The 16981-nt window shown below is 38.0% G+C and overlaps 1 protein-coding gene across 2 annotated transcripts in view; it reads left to right on the top strand.

The window, feature by feature from the left end:
- FLVCR1 (FLVCR choline and heme transporter 1) overlaps window positions 1–16981 on the top strand; it is a 37726-nt gene that overhangs the window by 18321 nt on the left and 2424 nt on the right. Inside the window, exons 4-8 of one of the 2 annotated variants that reach the window (XM_024751192.1) lie at window positions 8651–8718; window positions 9425–9528; window positions 11325–11435; window positions 12015–12120; window positions 12342–12453. In XM_024751192.1, the coding sequence (XP_024606960.1) occupies window positions 8651–8718; window positions 9425–9528; window positions 11325–11435; window positions 12015–12120; window positions 12342–12453 (501 nt within the window). The remainder of the gene's footprint in view (window positions 1–8650; window positions 8719–9424; window positions 9529–11324; window positions 11436–12014; window positions 12121–12341; window positions 12454–16981) is intronic. The other variant, XM_024751193.1, reaches the window with a different exon arrangement.

Here is a 16981-nt window from a genome sequence, read left to right as displayed (position 1 = left end):
CCCTCACTTTCAGTCTGTATGTGTCCCTAGGTCTGAAGTGGGTCTCTTGTAGATAGCATATATATGGGTCTTGTTTTTGTATCCATTCAGTGAGCCTGTGCCTTTTGGTTGGAGCACTTAATCCATTCACGTTTAAGGTAATTATCAATATGTATGTTCCTATTACCATTTTCTTAATTGTTTTTGTAGGTCCTTTTTGTCTTTTGTGTTTTCCACTTAAAGAAGTTCCTTTAGCATTTGTTGTAGAGCTGGTTTGGTGGTGCTGAATTCTCTGAGCCTTTCCTTGTCTGTAAAGCTTTTGATTCCTCCATCAAATCTGAATGAGATCCTTGCCGGGTAGAGTAATCTTGGTTGTAGGTTCTTTCCTTTCATCACTTTAAATATATCGTGCCACTCCGTTCTGGCTTGTAGAGTTTCTGCTGAGAAATCAATTGTTAACCTTATGGGGGTTCTCTTGTATATTATTTGTTGTTTTTCCCTTGTTGCTTTTAATAATTTTTCTTTGTCTTTAATTTTTGTCAGTTTGATTACTATGTGTCTCGGCGTGTTTCTCTTTGGGTTTATCCTGCCTGGGACTCTCTGTGCTTCCTGGACTTGGGTGGCTATTTCCTTTCCCATGTTAGGGAAGTTTTCGACTATAATCTCTTCAAATATTTTCTCAGGTCCTTTCTTTCTCTCTTCTCCTTCTGGGATCCCTATAATGAGAATGTTGGTGCGTTTAATGTTGTCCCACAGGTCTCTTAGGCTGTCTTCATTTGTTTTCTTTTTTTTTCTTTATTCTGTTCCGCGGCAGTGAATTCCACCATTCTGTCTTCCAGTTCACTTATCTGTTCTTCTGCCTCAATTATTCTGCTATTGATTCCTTCTAGTGTATTTTTCATTTCAATTATTGTATTGTTATCTCTGTTTGTTCTTTAATTCTTCTAGGTGTTTGTTCTTTAACTCTTCTAGGTCCTTGTTAAACATTTCTTGCATCTTCTTGATCTCCATTCTTTTTCCGAGGTCCTGGATCATCTTCACTACCATTATTCTGAATTCTTTTTCTGGAAGGTTGCCTACCTTCAGTTCATTTAATTGTTTTTCTCAGGTTTTATCTTGTTCCTTCATCTGGTACATAGTCCTCTGCCTTTTCATTTTGTCTATCTTTCTGTGAATGTGGTTTTCGTTCCACAGGCTGCAGGATTGTAGTTCTTGTTTCTGCTGTCTGCCAGCACTGTCTTCTTTTGTGAGTTCTCCTAGGGTGTTTTAGGTCCTTTATAAATTATAGTTGTGACCACCATAAGCATATGGAAAGTGTCATCAATAATTCCTTTCTTTGACCCCGTGCAAACTGTCATGTATTTTGACTACTCTATCAACGTCTCATCCTTCTAGGTCTTTCAGCATAGCAGACAGATATTCCTCCTAACACTGTAGCTTTGACTGCAGGCACCAACACACTGTGTTCCCTTCAGAGTTGTCTGACAGAGTATTCTTCTGTCCTTATATTAACACTGTTTATTAACCAATACCCCCTATTTCTGTCTTACTTGCCTTCAGAAGTCACTCACTGCTATTCTTTTCTTTATATTTTTGGGGGGCAGTGCACACAAGAGTACATAATTGTTTTATAAGTTGTAACAAGTTATGCTGTGACCTAAACTCTTACCCTTTTACTGGGATTACTTCCCCCCACCCCTTTTCTTAGTGGAAATTATTAAACACAAAAGTAGAACATTTAATTTAATGAATTCCTAAGTACCCATCATCACCCAGCTTCAACAATTACCAACAGTTCACCAATCTTGCTTTTATTTCCTCTGCATTTTTCCTGGAATATTTTACCTTTTTAATTTTTTTTTTTTTTTTGGCTTTGGCCACGCTGCAGCTTGTGGTGTCTTAGTTCCCCAACCAGGGATCGAACCCGGGCCCTTGGCAGTGAAAGCACAGAGTCCTAACCACTGGACAACCAGAGAATTCCCTGGAATATTTTAAAGCAAATACCAGATGTTATATCATCTCATAATTAAATATTTCAGTTCTTTTTCTTAATTTTGGTTACCTCCACTGCTTAACTTAAACCTAAAATTCATAACTAGGAAGCAGAGAAAATATAGTGGCTCACTGTTATCTAGTAGAGCAAATTCATTTCTTTAGCCTATCATTTAAGGTGGCTTCTTTCCTTCTTTTATACCTCATTGTTTCCCAATACAAAATTCTCTTTTAGCCAGAATTATAACCAACCCTGTGTCACATACACAGACACACAAACATGCCTTCACATGCACATACACTGTTAATTCTCATCTCCGTAATACATTTTGTGCCATTATTTCTTCTACCTGAAATGTGTCCTTTTTTTCCTTAAGCAGTCCTATAAGAGCTAGCTTAACGTTTACCTCACTTATTGTTCATTGTATTATTCATTCATTTATTCATTTATCCTACCAATAATTATCAAGTATCTACTAAATGTATAATAGTGCCCTAGATGCTGTGTGGATTAGAAAGAAGCATGATACATGATTTCCACCCTGAAATAATTCAATTGAGGAGTTTATGTAAACCTCTGAAAAGTAAACAATAGTGTAAAAGTTATTTATCAGCAAGATAATGACATAAGAGAAGTTGTATGGCAAGTGCATGCTAAAGGCCTTCAGAATACATAATTGGGACAAAATACAAGAAAGGAAGGGGTGTGGATGGCAGGGAGGGCATCACAGCAAAGATGGTGGTTGAGGCTGGCCTTGAAGGACAGGTCAGATTTGGATAGACAAGGGGGAAGAGGGTAATGGCATGAGCAAGGGCCTTAGATGGCACTGTCTCTGAATATTCTGATTTCTGTGGAGCTTTTATGTGTTTTATAGCACATTATTTAGCACCTGGTTATGCATAAATAGGTAAAAATTTGTTTGAAATTTGTAAAGGACTTCCATATATATTATTTCAGCTAAATTTTTGAGATAGAAAGATTATTATACTTGTTTTAAAAATAAAGACTCTGAGTTCTCATTTCTTTTTCTTTTTTAAAAAAATATATTTAAATATTTATTTATTTGGCTGTGCCAGGTCTTTTTTTCTTTTTGGCTGCATTGGGTCTTCATTGCTCAGTGCAGGCTTCTCATTGCGGTGGCTTCTCTTGTTGCGGAGCATGGGCTCTAGGCATGCAGGCTTCAGTAGTTGCAGCACGCAGGCTCAGCTGTTGTGGCGCACAAGCTTAGTTGCTCCATTGCATGTGGGATCTTCCCAGACCAGGGACTGAACCCATGTCCCCTGCATTGGCAGGCAGACTCTTAACCACTGTGACGCCAAGGAAGTCCCTGTGCCAGGTTTTAGTTGTGGCACGTGGGATCTTCGTTGCCGCATACGGGATTTTCATTGCAGCATGAGGGATCTTGAGTTGTGGCATGCAGGAATCTTTTAGTTGTGGCATGTGGGCTCTTAGTTGTGGCATGCGGGATCTGGTTCCCTGACCAATGATTGAACCAGGGCCCCCTACATTGGGAGCATGGAGTCTTAACCACCGGACCACCAGGGAAGTCCCCTGAGTTCTCATTTCTTAATTCTAAATTTTATTTGTATAGGATTTAAAAGGTACAAAGGACATACAATGAAAAGTCAGTCTTCTCCTATCTCTATCCCCAGGTCATCCACTCCCTGGAAGGAATCACTGTTACCACCTGCAACTTATTTGTTATCATCTGCAATTTATTTGTGAGGCTAGTATAACCTTGATATCAAAATCAGACAGGGACAGTGTAAGAGAAAAATTATAGGCCAGTTTTACCTATGAACCTCGATGTAAAAATCCAAAATAAAATATTAGAAAACCTAACCCAGCTATTTATAAAAATGATAGTGTATCCTGACGAAGTTTGGTTTATCTCAGGAGTGAGAAATGATTTAGTACTAGAAATGTATGCATATAATTGACCACAGTAAGAGATCAAAGAGGAAAATTTACCCAATGGCTGAGGAAAAAGCATTTGATAGAATACAATACCCATTGGTTAAAGACTCTTAGCCAATTGTGAGAAAAATGAACTTTCTGAACCTGATAAAGTTTATCTACAAAAACCCTATAGCAAACATCATTCCAAAGGCAGAACCTTAGGAACATTACCCTTAAAAATCAATAAGAAGGGCTTCCCTGGTGGCGCAGTGGTTGAGAGTCCACCTGCCGATGCAGGGGACACGGGTTCGTGCCCCGGTCCGGGAAGATCCCACATGCCGCGGAGCAGCTGGGCCTGTGAGCCATGGCCGCTGAGCCTGCGCATCCGGAGCCTGTGCTCCACAACGGGAGAGGCCACAACAGTGAGAGGCCCGCGTACCGCAAAAAAAAAAAAAAAAATCAGTAAGAAGTATCCCTTAAAACAAGGATGCCTATTGTCACCACTTCTATTCAACATCCAACTGAAAGTCCTGGCTGGCCCACTAATACAGGAAAAATGAAAAGTATATGAATTGGAAAGAAAAAAGATGCTATTATTCACAGATAATATGATTATGTATACCAGAGGTCAGCAAACTGTCTTAGGAGCCAAATCCAGCCATTGCCGGGTTTTATAAAGTTTTGTTTGCTTACATATTGTCTATGGCTGCTTTTGAACTACAAGAGCAGCAGAGTAGCCACGTCAGAGACCATATAGCCTGCAAAGCTAAAATATTTACTGTCTGGTCTTTTACAGAAAATGTTTTTGCTAACCCCATGGTCTATAAAATAATTCAAGAGAACCTACAGACTCTATTAGAACTAATAAGGCTGGGTTCAGAAAGATTATGAGATACCTAACAATGTGAAAATATCAATTGCATTCTTATAAAAAGATATATTTTATAATAGCAACCAAAAGTATAAGATGCGTAGGAATAAATCTACCAAAAAGAACTTAATGTAAATCAGCTATACTTAAATGTTAAAAAATAACATTATAAAACATTGAAAGACATAAGAGAAGACCTCAATTAAGTGGAGGGATATACCATGTTTTTGGAAGACTCGAGATTGTAATAATGCCAGTTAACCTTACAGGACCACTGTATTAACAAATGCCAGTTATGGATTTGGACTGATGGAAAGGCCAGACACAGACACAGTCTTCAGAAACTGAACAGAGTTGACTTGTTGAAGGAATTAGAAAGAGGGAGTTGGGAAACCCTGTGGAGAGTTCAATAATATTCCCCAGGACAGTTGGAGAAGTTTCTCCTTATTCGTCACCGAAGGGGTGCATAGTTAGGGATCACAATGTCTGAATGAGTGAGAGTCATATCACACCTTTTGGAATTGTACCTGTCCCCCTCCATGCCTAGTATTATATACAAAAGATTGGAGCAGACTTGCACATGGGATAGTCTGGATAGGTACTACACTCCTAGGACAGGTTTTCAGGATATTTTAGTGTCCAAAACTCAGGAACCAAATAAACCAAGAAACTTTTTTTTTTTTTTTTTTGAGTTAGGGCTATTTGGAGAAAGCATGATCCCTCACTGTCCCCATCTGTAGCTACTTGCTCTCTGAAACGCAGACAAATACCATACTCTAGATTCAGCTAACAGTGTTCTTTGCTATTATAATTCTTTCTCCAGATTCTGGCTATCCTCACTGAGGTCTGGAATAGATTTGAGATCACCGTAGGGTACAGTGCAGTAAAGTACACTCAAGCCTCAGCACAGGCCTCCTTTATTTTCCTTGGCCTCCTCAGGCTAACCTGGGTCCCTATGCATTCCTGAGCTCGGTGGGAAGAGAGTAACAAAGGCTAGTTACCCAGGGATTTTTGATAAGATCTTTAGACCTAGGCCTCATCTTGCAATCTCCAACTTAAACAGGGTTTGCAATAAAACTTGGCTAATTCTGAAATTACTGTGAGATAAGTAAGGGCCAAGAACAACAATGGTAATTTTGATAAAGAACAAGGTAAGGAACTAATTCTCAGATATCAAGATTTATAGAGCAGTGGTAATCAAGATGTCATGTATTAGTAAGGGATAGGCAATTAGATCACTGGAACAGAATAGAGAGCCCAGGGACCTAGCCCTGTGTATCAGTTGGCATAGGCTAGGTTGTATTATAGCACTGAAACCCCACCAAAAAAAATCTTAGGGGCCAAACACATCAAAAGTTTATTTCTTGCCAATGCTACCTGTTCACTGTGAGTAGGCAGCAAATTACTCAGGGATCCAGGCACATGTCTCCATGATTACTCAGGTAGGAAATGAGAAGTATCACTTTTACTCACCTTTAAAGTCATATGGCCATGCCACTAAGTGCCTGTATAGAGAAAAACTAGAATATTTGCAGACAGCTGTGATGACTAGAACATTATGCATATATGAAAACTTGATATTTGTAGCAGAGAATCTACATAGTAAATTGTCCTGGGACAATCACTTAGCCATAGAGGAAAAATAAGGTGAAATTAGAAAATGAATTGTGGATTAAAGATCAAAGGGTAAAAATCAGAACTTTAATTTTTTTTTTTTTTGGCCACACAGCACAGCATGCAGGATCTTAGTTCCCTGACCAGGGCAGGGATTGAACCCGTGCCTCCTGCAGTGGAAGCATGGAGTCTTAACCACTGGACCTCCAGGGAAGTCCCCAGAACTTTAATGTTTTAGAAGCAATAAAGGGAAGGGAAGGGAACCATCTTTAGTATTCTTAAAAGAATTTCCTAATGCAAAAAACATAAACCCTAAATAAAAAGATTGATAAATATATACATTAAACTAATGATATTTTCTAAAAGGACATGACATAAGCTATGAGAAAATGTCTGCAATGCATATAACCAACAAAGGCTTCGTACTCACAATATAAAAGTGACCCCTACTAATCACTAAGAAAAGAGCAGTCTGGGGAAATCAGAAGGCATTATATGTTTGTGTGTGTGTATATTGCTCATGTATGATGCTCAACCTTACTAGTAATTGAGGAAATCCGAGTCAAAACCAAAGTAAGATACAATATCCCACACATTCAAATTGGCAAAAAAAAAATTTTTTTTAATCTGATGCAAACAAATTTGGCAAGGATGTAGAGTAAAGGGACTCTCTTGGTAGTACAGCAAGTCCCCTACATATGAACCTTCAAGTTGTGAACTTTCAAAGATGCAAACGTGCATTCCATCAACGTCAGGTGTGAGTGAAGTTGCAGCTTGCCCCCCGTCTCCTATTGCTGACGCTCCTTCAGCTCTACCATCTCCCACCTCCTCTCCCTCCTCCAGTCAGTAACTCTTCTTGCCTGTTCACTTGATGCCAGCCCCTGTATGTCAGCTGTTGTACCGCACTACTGTACCTTTCAAGGTACTGTACTGTAGGATTAAAAATGTTTTCTTTATTTTTTGTTTGTTTTTTATGTATTATTTGTGTGAAAAGTATTATAAACCCATTACAGTACAGTACTATATAGCTGATTGTGTTACTTGGGTACCTAGGCTAACTTTGTTGGACTCACGAACAAATTGGACTTACAAACCCACTCTCGGAACGGAACTCGTTCATATGTAGGGGACTTACTATATAAACTGGCACACCCATTTGGAAGAGCAGTTTGGCTATATCTAGAAAGTAGAAGTTTTACTCCTAGGTACATACTCAGAGAAACCCTTATACATAAGAACAAAAACATAGTATTTATTGCAACATTGTTTTAAATAGCAAAAAACTGGAAAAAGCCTTAACATGTCTATTGACTTAGGACAAGAGATAATTAAATGGAAGTATATTCACACAATGTACTATTATACACCAGAGAAAACTGATGAGCTAGAACTAAAAGTATCAACATGGTTAAATCTCAAAACCATGATATTGAGTGATATGAGCAAATTGCAGATGGATACTAATACCATATTATTTATATAAAATTTAAATACATGCAGAATAATTCTCACTGTTGTGTATTGATACACATATGTTATAATATCTACGATGATAAACACCAAGATCAGGATGGGGATTACCTCTGAGGAAGAATAGGATTAAGGAAAGTCTAAAAAAATGAATCTACAGCAAAGATGGCAAAATGTTAATGTTTAGCAAGAGGGTGATGAGTAAGGGTATTTGTTAAATTAGTCTCTGTACTATTTTGTATGCTTGAAATATTTAATAATAGAAAAACAATAAACTTAAATTTCAGCTAGGTTAAAAGACTTAGACCTAAAGTTACACAACATATGTGAAGAAACTCCATGATTCAAACCTAGTCATATGATTCCTGATAACCAGCTGTTTTTATTTTTCCTTTTTAAGTATTCTTTAATTAACATTGTCTTACTAATTGCCTTATAAGGCTTCGATGCAGGGGTGAGATCTCTGAAAGAAGGATTCTGTCTTAATGCTTTAACATTCATTAGCTTGTGTAAGCGCTCAGGAAGCAATCCGTTGCTAGATTGCTGTATACAATGTTATGCATGGGACTGTGATTTCTGGTCCATATGTCTGAATCTAAATAATAGTAAATGATGTAATGACAGAATTTTACAATCACAATCTCTAGTAAGTTTAGGTGTTACGTTGATCAGTCCACATCCTGAAAGGGAATAGCAAGAGGTCTTAATTTCTTCTGTCAACTGTCTAAGAAGACATTATATTTTCACAGCTGTCACAGAGTGTTCCATATTACTTTATGAACTAGTACATGGTACATTGATAGTTTTCTCTTTATTTATTGTAGGTATCATGACTGGAGCATTTTATTCAGTCTCAACATTATTAAATCAAATTATACTGACATACTATAAGGTAAGCTTCTGCCTATATTGTGTTGCATGCCTGGCCAAGAATTTTTCTTTAGCAATATAATTCCCGTTAGCATGATCATAAGGCTAAAGATTTATGACCTTGTTGCTGTAAAAGATTTATATTTGTTTTCACTGAGAATACATTTAATCCAGTTTATAAAACAACATGGAAAGCAGAAGTCATTATTGCTTTGACAATACCTCAGTCTTTTTAAATTTTTTTTTTAAAGAGATAGTGTGACTGGTTATATGAAAAAAGACAAAGAACAAACTTTAAAAGAAACCAACACAAATATAAAGACGTAAATATCAAGCTCTGATCTCTCTTTGCTTTTGAAAGGAGAATGTAGTTGTAGTATGTAAAAGCTATCAGCTTAACTTCCTTTTCAGACATCTGTGAATTACTTAAGAATTCTAACAAAAATTACTGTACTTTCTAACCATGGAAGATCAAGAAAAATTCCCTTTTTGATTTCTCCCATATATCAGGGGTTTTTTTGTTTGTTTGTTTTAATGTAGAATGTCCTTTAATATGTGCTTTTCCTTCCTCTACCTCATTCACCTTAACACATGTACTGAATTCTTCATGTTATATTGTATGCTTAATTTTATCTGCTATTTCCATTGACTTTGAGAAGGTATTGGAATGTGAAGGATCTGTTTGAATTAGAAGTATCTGATCAACTTCTTTTGAAAAACATTTTAAGGGAGAAGAAGTGAATGCTGGAAGGATTGGGCTAACGCTAGTGTTAGCTGGAATGGTGGGCTCTATTCTTTGTGGTTTATGGCTGGATTATACCAAAACATACAAGTAAGTGAAAGTAGGCAAATGGATGGTGTACAACCTAAGGTATTTTGGTTTTGAAGGAACCTTTACTTTTTATTTTAAGAAATTTACAAACTGTTATTATTACTAAAAGACTTGGATTCTAGACACTCTTAGGTTCCCTTAACTTTTGAATACAGTAGTCTCTGTATTATCTTATCGGTCTTGTTTATTTCAACTTTGAGAACTTGGATACCTTATGAACTCTCCTCCCCTCTAATAATGCTCACATATACCTCTTCAGAATGGATCATTTCTATTCTAAAAAGGGCCCTTTCTGAGAAACATTTGACTTCTGACAGAGACTTTATATTGCTCTTTTCTCATGTTATGAACTTAAAAACAAACAAATAAAAAGTTGTTCTTTCCTATCAAAAGGCTTTTTGGTAAAAATTGTTTGGCTAAAATGCCCCCAAACTGTAGTTCCACTTAACTATAATACTGTAATACATAATATGAAGATGCTATATTAATTGTACATCTTTATGGAACCAGAAAAATGCTAATACAAAAGAAAAAGTGAGTAATACCAACTAGGAGACTGAGAAAGGGGTTTCAGAGGCAGCATCTTTTGCACTGGGCCTTAAAAGAATGGCTATATTTCAAAAAAAAAAAAAGAAGAAGAAGAAGAAGAATAGCTACATTTCTTAACAGACGGAAACTTCCCATCTGTTTGGGAGAAATGAATGAATGGAACTATGAATGAATGAAGTAATGGAACTATGTCCTCTGCGCCTTTCAAGGCCTAAGGTATATTTGATACCATTATCTAAACCCTTTCAACGTACTGCTGATCTTGAAATTCTCCAAGATAGTTCTCGTGTAATTTAAGACAGCACTTACTGTGGCTTCATTATTACGTAATGGTAGCTTAGAGTAAAACCCATTAAATTTGTAGATGAAGGGAGCATATATAAAGGATTTATATTTATTAATAGTCCTTTGGTCCATTTTATAATTAGGAAACTGGATTGGCATAGAAATGTTCTTTGTTGCCCTGGCTTTCTTCTCAGGATAACTGCCATTCATTCACCAAGTTCCTGTTTTGTTTTTTTTTTTGTTTTGTTTTGTTTTGCGGTACGCGGGCCTCTCACTGTTGTGGCCTCTCCCGCTGTGGAGCACAGGCCCCGGACGCGCAGACCCAGCGGCCACGGCCCACGGGCCCAGCCGCTCCGTGGCACGCGGGATCCTCCCGGACCGGGGCACAAACCCGCGTCCCCTGCATCGGCAGGCGGACTCTCAACCACTGCGCCACCAGGGAAGCCCAATGGGAAGTAATATTTGATCCCTGTCCTTAGGATCAGGTGTTCCTGATAAGGTGTTCACATATATAAAGTTAAATAATAATATAACAGACTAAAATAGATGTCAAGTGCCAATTATGTACATAGAAAATGATTAGGGAGTTTGGAAGAAAGGAGAATCTTGTAAGCTGCAGTGGTTAGGAAAAACATTTTGGAAGAGGTGGAATTTGATCTGTATCTTGAAATACGGATAGGGAACTATCCCATTTGGTGGCACAAAAATGATTTTATCCTTATGGGTTTTCCTTCTTGTCTGAGCATTGGATATGATGTGAGTTTTGTTGTCTGTTGCTGTTGAAACTTAAATTTAATCTTTCAAGTCCATGCCTTGGTGGAAACATTTTCCATAGATAAGAAGGGGTTAATCTTGAAATCTGAAGGATTTATTACTGTATGGACAGAGCATAGCTAGACATGATTTTTATATACCTAAGAAAATCAGACAAAATACTAACAATTTTGTTGTTTTTGTTTTAGACATACTACTTTGACAGTTTACATTTTGTCTTTTGTTGGAATGGTTATATTTACTTTCACACTAAACCTTGGGCACATTATCATCGTGTTTGTCACTGGAGGGTTGCTTGGGTAAGCATCACATGTATTTAGGAGGAATGATAGCATGCTGTTATAATTCTGAAGTATCACTACGGTGGTTTTAACTTTTTTAAGTTCATCTAAAAGTTCTTTAATATTTTATTTTTAGTTGTTTAACGTCTTTATTGGAGTATAATTGCTCAAAAGTTCTTTAATATTTTAAACTTTAAAAATCTGTCTTGTGCATGTCAGTGTGTAATTCTTTACAACTATAAAAATTAGCTTAAAATTATTTTTTTGCTATACTATAGGTGAAAAATGGATAAGCCTTACTTAATCCAAGTAACTTTACTTGGCTAGAAAGACAACTGACTTAGAAAACTAGGGGTAAATTTTTCTCAGGAAAAATAATTAGAAACTGTTTTGCTTCCTAGTTCATGGTTTTGCTTCTTAGTTCTCATGTTCTTGGGTTAATTGGTGAATCATAATAGTGCCTTCCTTTCACATACCAACCTCAAAACATTCACTTACTTGATAATTAGAATAGGTCTGAGAAGTTAAGCAATTGCATCAATATGTGATATTGTCCTTTTAATGATTCTTTCTGTGATTTTGGATTTATTTTCTTAGTTTCTTCATGACTGGTTACCTCCCCTTGGGTTTTGAATTTGCTGTTGAAATCACTTACCCTGAGTCTGAAGGTACTTCATCTGGTCTTCTTAATGCTGCTGCACAGGTAAACCTCTGATTTCTCTTAAATCTGAGACCATTAGTTTACCAAATAGTCTAGTGGATAATGAGTTTGACCATAGTTTTTGTTTTAAAACTTCCACCTTTCAATGCCTGTTTCTAGAAGCCAAATCATATGAATAAAATAGTTAAGAAAAGTTCTGGGGAAAACATTATATTTGTTTTAAAGAAGCAAACAATAAAAATATTTCTCTTACTTTATTTTAGATATTTGGAATTTTATTCACATTGGCGCAAGGAAAGCTCACATCAGACTATAGTCCTAAGGGAGGGAACATTTTCCTCTGTGTTTGGATGTTTGTAGGCATCATTTTAACAGGTAAATTAGGGAATTTGCCTGCCAAAGTACTCGTGTCATGTTGTCTTTATATTTAATTTTCATTTATATTGCTTCTCAAGGCTTGACAGAACTCAAGAAAAAAATGAGATAAAAAGCAGGATATTATTGTTTCCCTTCAAGGATATGAATCTACGAATTCATTTTTCAGGCTTCAAATTCAATGCAATTACTATGCATAGAAAACAAAACCATTGTAACAAGTGTCAGTAAAGGCCTGGAATGGACAGACCTGGCCTCAAGTTGTGATTCTGCTGCTCACTAGCTGTGTGACTTTGAAAAGTTACTCAGCCTCTCACATCCTCCCTTTCTCATTTATATAATAGGGTATTAAAAGCCTGCTTTATGATGGTTATACAATTTTTTGAATATAATTTTAAAAACACTGAATTGTATACATTAAAGGGGTAAATGTTATGATATGTGAATTGTATCTCAAAAAAATGTATATTATAGATGTAATATAAATATGGTAAAAATAGCAAAAAGAAAGGGGGAAATGCAACTATACTATTGTAAGATTTCTACATCTTTCTTGAAGTAATTCTGTATAAAGTCTAAGAAGATTGTGATAAATTAAAGATGCACAGGGTACTCCCTAGAGCAACGAATAAAAAATAATAAAAAAAAAGGCTGCCTTAGGGGGTTGCTGTGAGGATTAACTGAGATGGTTGATGAAAAGCTCCTAGTATAGTGTCTGGCACCTAGGACATGTCTGATCATGTATCACATAGGCTGCTTTTTTTTTTTTTTTGCTGTACGAGGGCCTCTCACTGCTGTGGCCTCTCCCATTGCGGAGTACAGGCTCCGCGCAGGCTCAGCGGCCACGCCTCATGGGCATAGCCGCTCCACGGCATGTGGGATCCTCCCAGACAGGGGCACGAACTCGTGTCCCCTGCGTCGGCAGGCGGGCTCTCAACCACAGCACCACCAGGGAAGCCCTGCTTTTATTTTTCTTAAGATTTTTTTTTTTTTTTTGGCTGCGTCAGGTCTTAGTTGTGCGGCATGTGGGATCCTCCGCTGTGGCGTGCAGGCTCTTTGTTGCAGCACACTGGCTTCTCTCTAGTTGTGACCCGTGGCTTGTGTGCTCAGTAGTTGTGGCACATGGACCTAGTTGCCCTGTGGCATGTGGGATCTTAGTTCCCTGACCAGGGATCAAACTCATGTCCCCTGCATTGGAAGGCAGATTCTCAACCACTGGACTTCCAGGGAAGTCCCCTTAAGATTTTTTTGATGTGGAGCATTTTTAAAGTCTTTATTGAATTTTTGCTTCTGTTTTACGTTTTGTTTTTTTGGCTGCGAGGCATGTGGTATCTTAGCTCCCCAACCAGGGATCGAACCCACACCCCTTGCATTGGAAGGCGAAGTCTTAACCACTGGACCGCCAGGGAAGTCCCAGGCTGTTATTATAATGTGGTAACCATGGGACGAAGTCAAATGGTGGTGGTGGAAATAGCGTGTGGAATTATTTGCCAGTTCTTCTTAGGTTTAGTCAGAATAGACATGCGCAGGAAAGAGAATAGCGCCCGATCTCCAGAAAAAGAGCATGTAAAAGAACTTTTATCCATAGTTTGTCCAGGCACATGGGTGTAAGGATGAATTTCAAAGCAAGATTTATAGAGAATTCCCTGGCAGTCCAGTGGTTAGGACTCTGAGCTGTCACTGCCGGGGCCCGGGTTCGATCTCTGGTTAGGGAGCACAGATCCCACAAGCTGTGGGGTGTGGCCAAAAATAAAAAAGCAAGATTTATATCCAGTAGTGCTTCCAGGCCCATGTTGGCCTCAAATGTTATTTCACTTTGTTAATTTCTTTCAGAGTCCCCTTGTCAACATGAGGGACAGAAGCCATGGAGACTTGAAGAGGGATTATTTTTTTGATCTGCTATAACTTGATTCAAGGATAGAATCTAACAGAAAGATATGAATCAAGGCTTCTTTTTATATTCGTTGAATACCTGATCATTCTTTTTGAAACCCCCAATATGATAAGTGCTTACCAGTGACAAGCACTTATTTTGGAAATACACAACCACCTAAGGTCACTATCATTCATTCATTACACTCAAAGGGACTAAATGTACCATTTCCTCAAAGAAAAACATCCTACCACGGAAGTGTTTTCTTCTTATTCTCTTCAGTTAGTAAAACAAAGCGTACAAAACGGAATGTTTTGTAACTGAATGTATGTAATTTAATACATTAACTGTCTTAACTACTGATCTGTCATAAATAATTCCATATTTGTTCTTAATTTCCAGGGAAGTAACACCTAGCTATCAAATAGTGTTTCTGTTGCACCAAAAAAGGGAACAGTTTTGTGTTCTCTTTTCACATTATCTTATAGTAAGATTCATAAATGTTAATTCAAACAGGTGAAGTACAGAAAATTAATTAAGAAGTGAAAAAAAGATCTTTAAAATTAGTTTTACATTGATACTTTTGCCACCTAAAAATGCTAATTAATGTCTCATATGTTGAATATTTTACTGGAGAGATGATGGATTTATATCCAGTAGTTATTTGTTTAGACAGAGGAAAGAAGGCTGGGAAATTCCTGAGGTGTGGTGAAGGTGGTACCTTTTCTTTTTGCATTTTTTTGAGAATTGTTGGCAGGTCTTGTTTTGACAGGGGAATTACCACTTAAATGCAGTGCATTCTGCTTTTCCAGTATTGACAGCTCTCTGTAAAGTCTATTATATAGGCTCCTTAGCCCATTTATGTCCATTGAAAAAAGTGTTTCTAAACACTTCACAGTGTTTCTAAATTCTATGATTAATATTAATGGTAAAGAAATCCACAGTTTCCCCCTATAAAAAATGAGTAGCCTCTTTGATTTGGTGGATTGTACAACAGTGTCGAGCGGATCAGCCGATATCGATCATTGCTGCAATTTAAAGCATGACGTTTTAATATCAAGCTGCTTGTAAATATGAGCTTGTTATACAACATCACTTTAAAATCATTTACATGCATTTAGAAAGGCCATTTTACATATATCCAATTAGTTCAGCGTAAATATCTGAATTTCTAAAATATTGGTATCAGTAATGGAACAGAATTCTAAGGGGCCGTGTGGATTTCTAAAGAAGCATTAGTCTAATTTTTAAGACTGATTTTACTTTCATCTTTCAGACTTTGGTTTATGACTGATTAGATTAGTTAACTACCCACAAACTTTTATCTTTTCTTGTTTTACACTCTCTTTGTGCAGTCTGTGGCCTTAACTACCACATTAATCTGTACCTCCATACCCTGATCGCTTTTACATTTCAGACCAATATGTCTAATCATCTGTTTATCTCTGGACCTGGATGTCCCATGGGATTTTATACTCAACCTATGCAGAACTGAACTCACCACCTTCCCAATCACACCAATTCGTCTTGTATTTTCAGTTTCAATAACTAGGACCTCCATCCATTCAATTGCCCAAGCAAGTCACCCACTTCTCCCTCCCTAATCCCCATTTTTCATATCCTATCAAACCACTGAGTCTTTTTTTAAAAATATTATTTACTTATTTATTTTTTGGCTGCGTTGGGTCTTATTTGAGGCACACGGGGCTTTTGCTGAGGCGTGCGGGCTCTTCGTTGCTGCGGCGCTGGGCTTCTCTCTAGTTGTGGCGTGCGGGTTTTCTCTTCTCTAGTTGTGGTGCACAGGCTCCAGAGCATGTGGGTTCTGTAGTTTGCAGCACGCGGGCTCTCTCATTGAGGCGCACGAGCTTAGTAGTTCTGGCATGCGGGCTTAGTTGCCCCGCGGCATGTGGGATCTTAGTTCCCCGACCAGGGATCGAACCAGCATCCCCTGCATTGGAAGGCGGATTCTTTACCACTGGACCACCAGGGAAGTCCCTCAAACCACTGAGTCTTATTGGTTCGATTCTAAAATATCTCTGAAACCTGTCCCTGTATCACCATTTCTCACACATGCAGGCTTTCCCACATCTCGGCAGGATGAAAGCCTCTTGACTGGTCTTCCTGCCTCTAGCCTTGTTGCTGATGACATCCCCCGCACAGCTGCCAGACTGAGTTCCCTAACGCACAGACCTGATCATGTCCGCCCCTACTCAGACGCAATGTCATCCTGCCAACCCAGCCTCCCATCTCGCCACCTGCCTCTTGTACTTGATGTTCCAATGATCCCAAACTACCTCTAGTGCCAAGAATAGGCTGTACTCTTCCTGTCCTGGTCTCTTGGCATGTACTGGTTTCCGCCTGCCTAGAATGCCTTCCCCTCTCCTCTTATCTGCTTGACAAGTTCCAACTCATTTTTCAAGTTTCAGTTCAAACATATCTCCTCTGGTAAGCCTTTCCTGATTTCCTTCTGACATAGGCATTTTTTTCCCCACACTTCCGCGACACTGTGCATGCCTGCATCATTGGAGTTGTTATACAGTGTTATAATTGTTTGCATGTCAGTGTTTCCCTAGCCTGGAGTGTCCTTTAGGGAAAGAATGGTGCTTTTCATCTTTGTGTCTGGGTTTTTAGCATCCTGTATTTGTTCACTAATGA

This window comes from Neophocaena asiaeorientalis, unplaced genomic scaffold, assembly GCF_003031525.2.
Source record: "Neophocaena asiaeorientalis asiaeorientalis breed wild unplaced genomic scaffold, Neophocaena_asiaeorientalis_V1.1 scaffold67, whole genome shotgun sequence".
Classification (NCBI taxonomy): Eukaryota; Metazoa; Chordata; class Mammalia; order Artiodactyla; family Phocoenidae; genus Neophocaena; species Neophocaena asiaeorientalis.
This window is presented reverse-complemented; position numbering and strand designations above follow the sequence as displayed.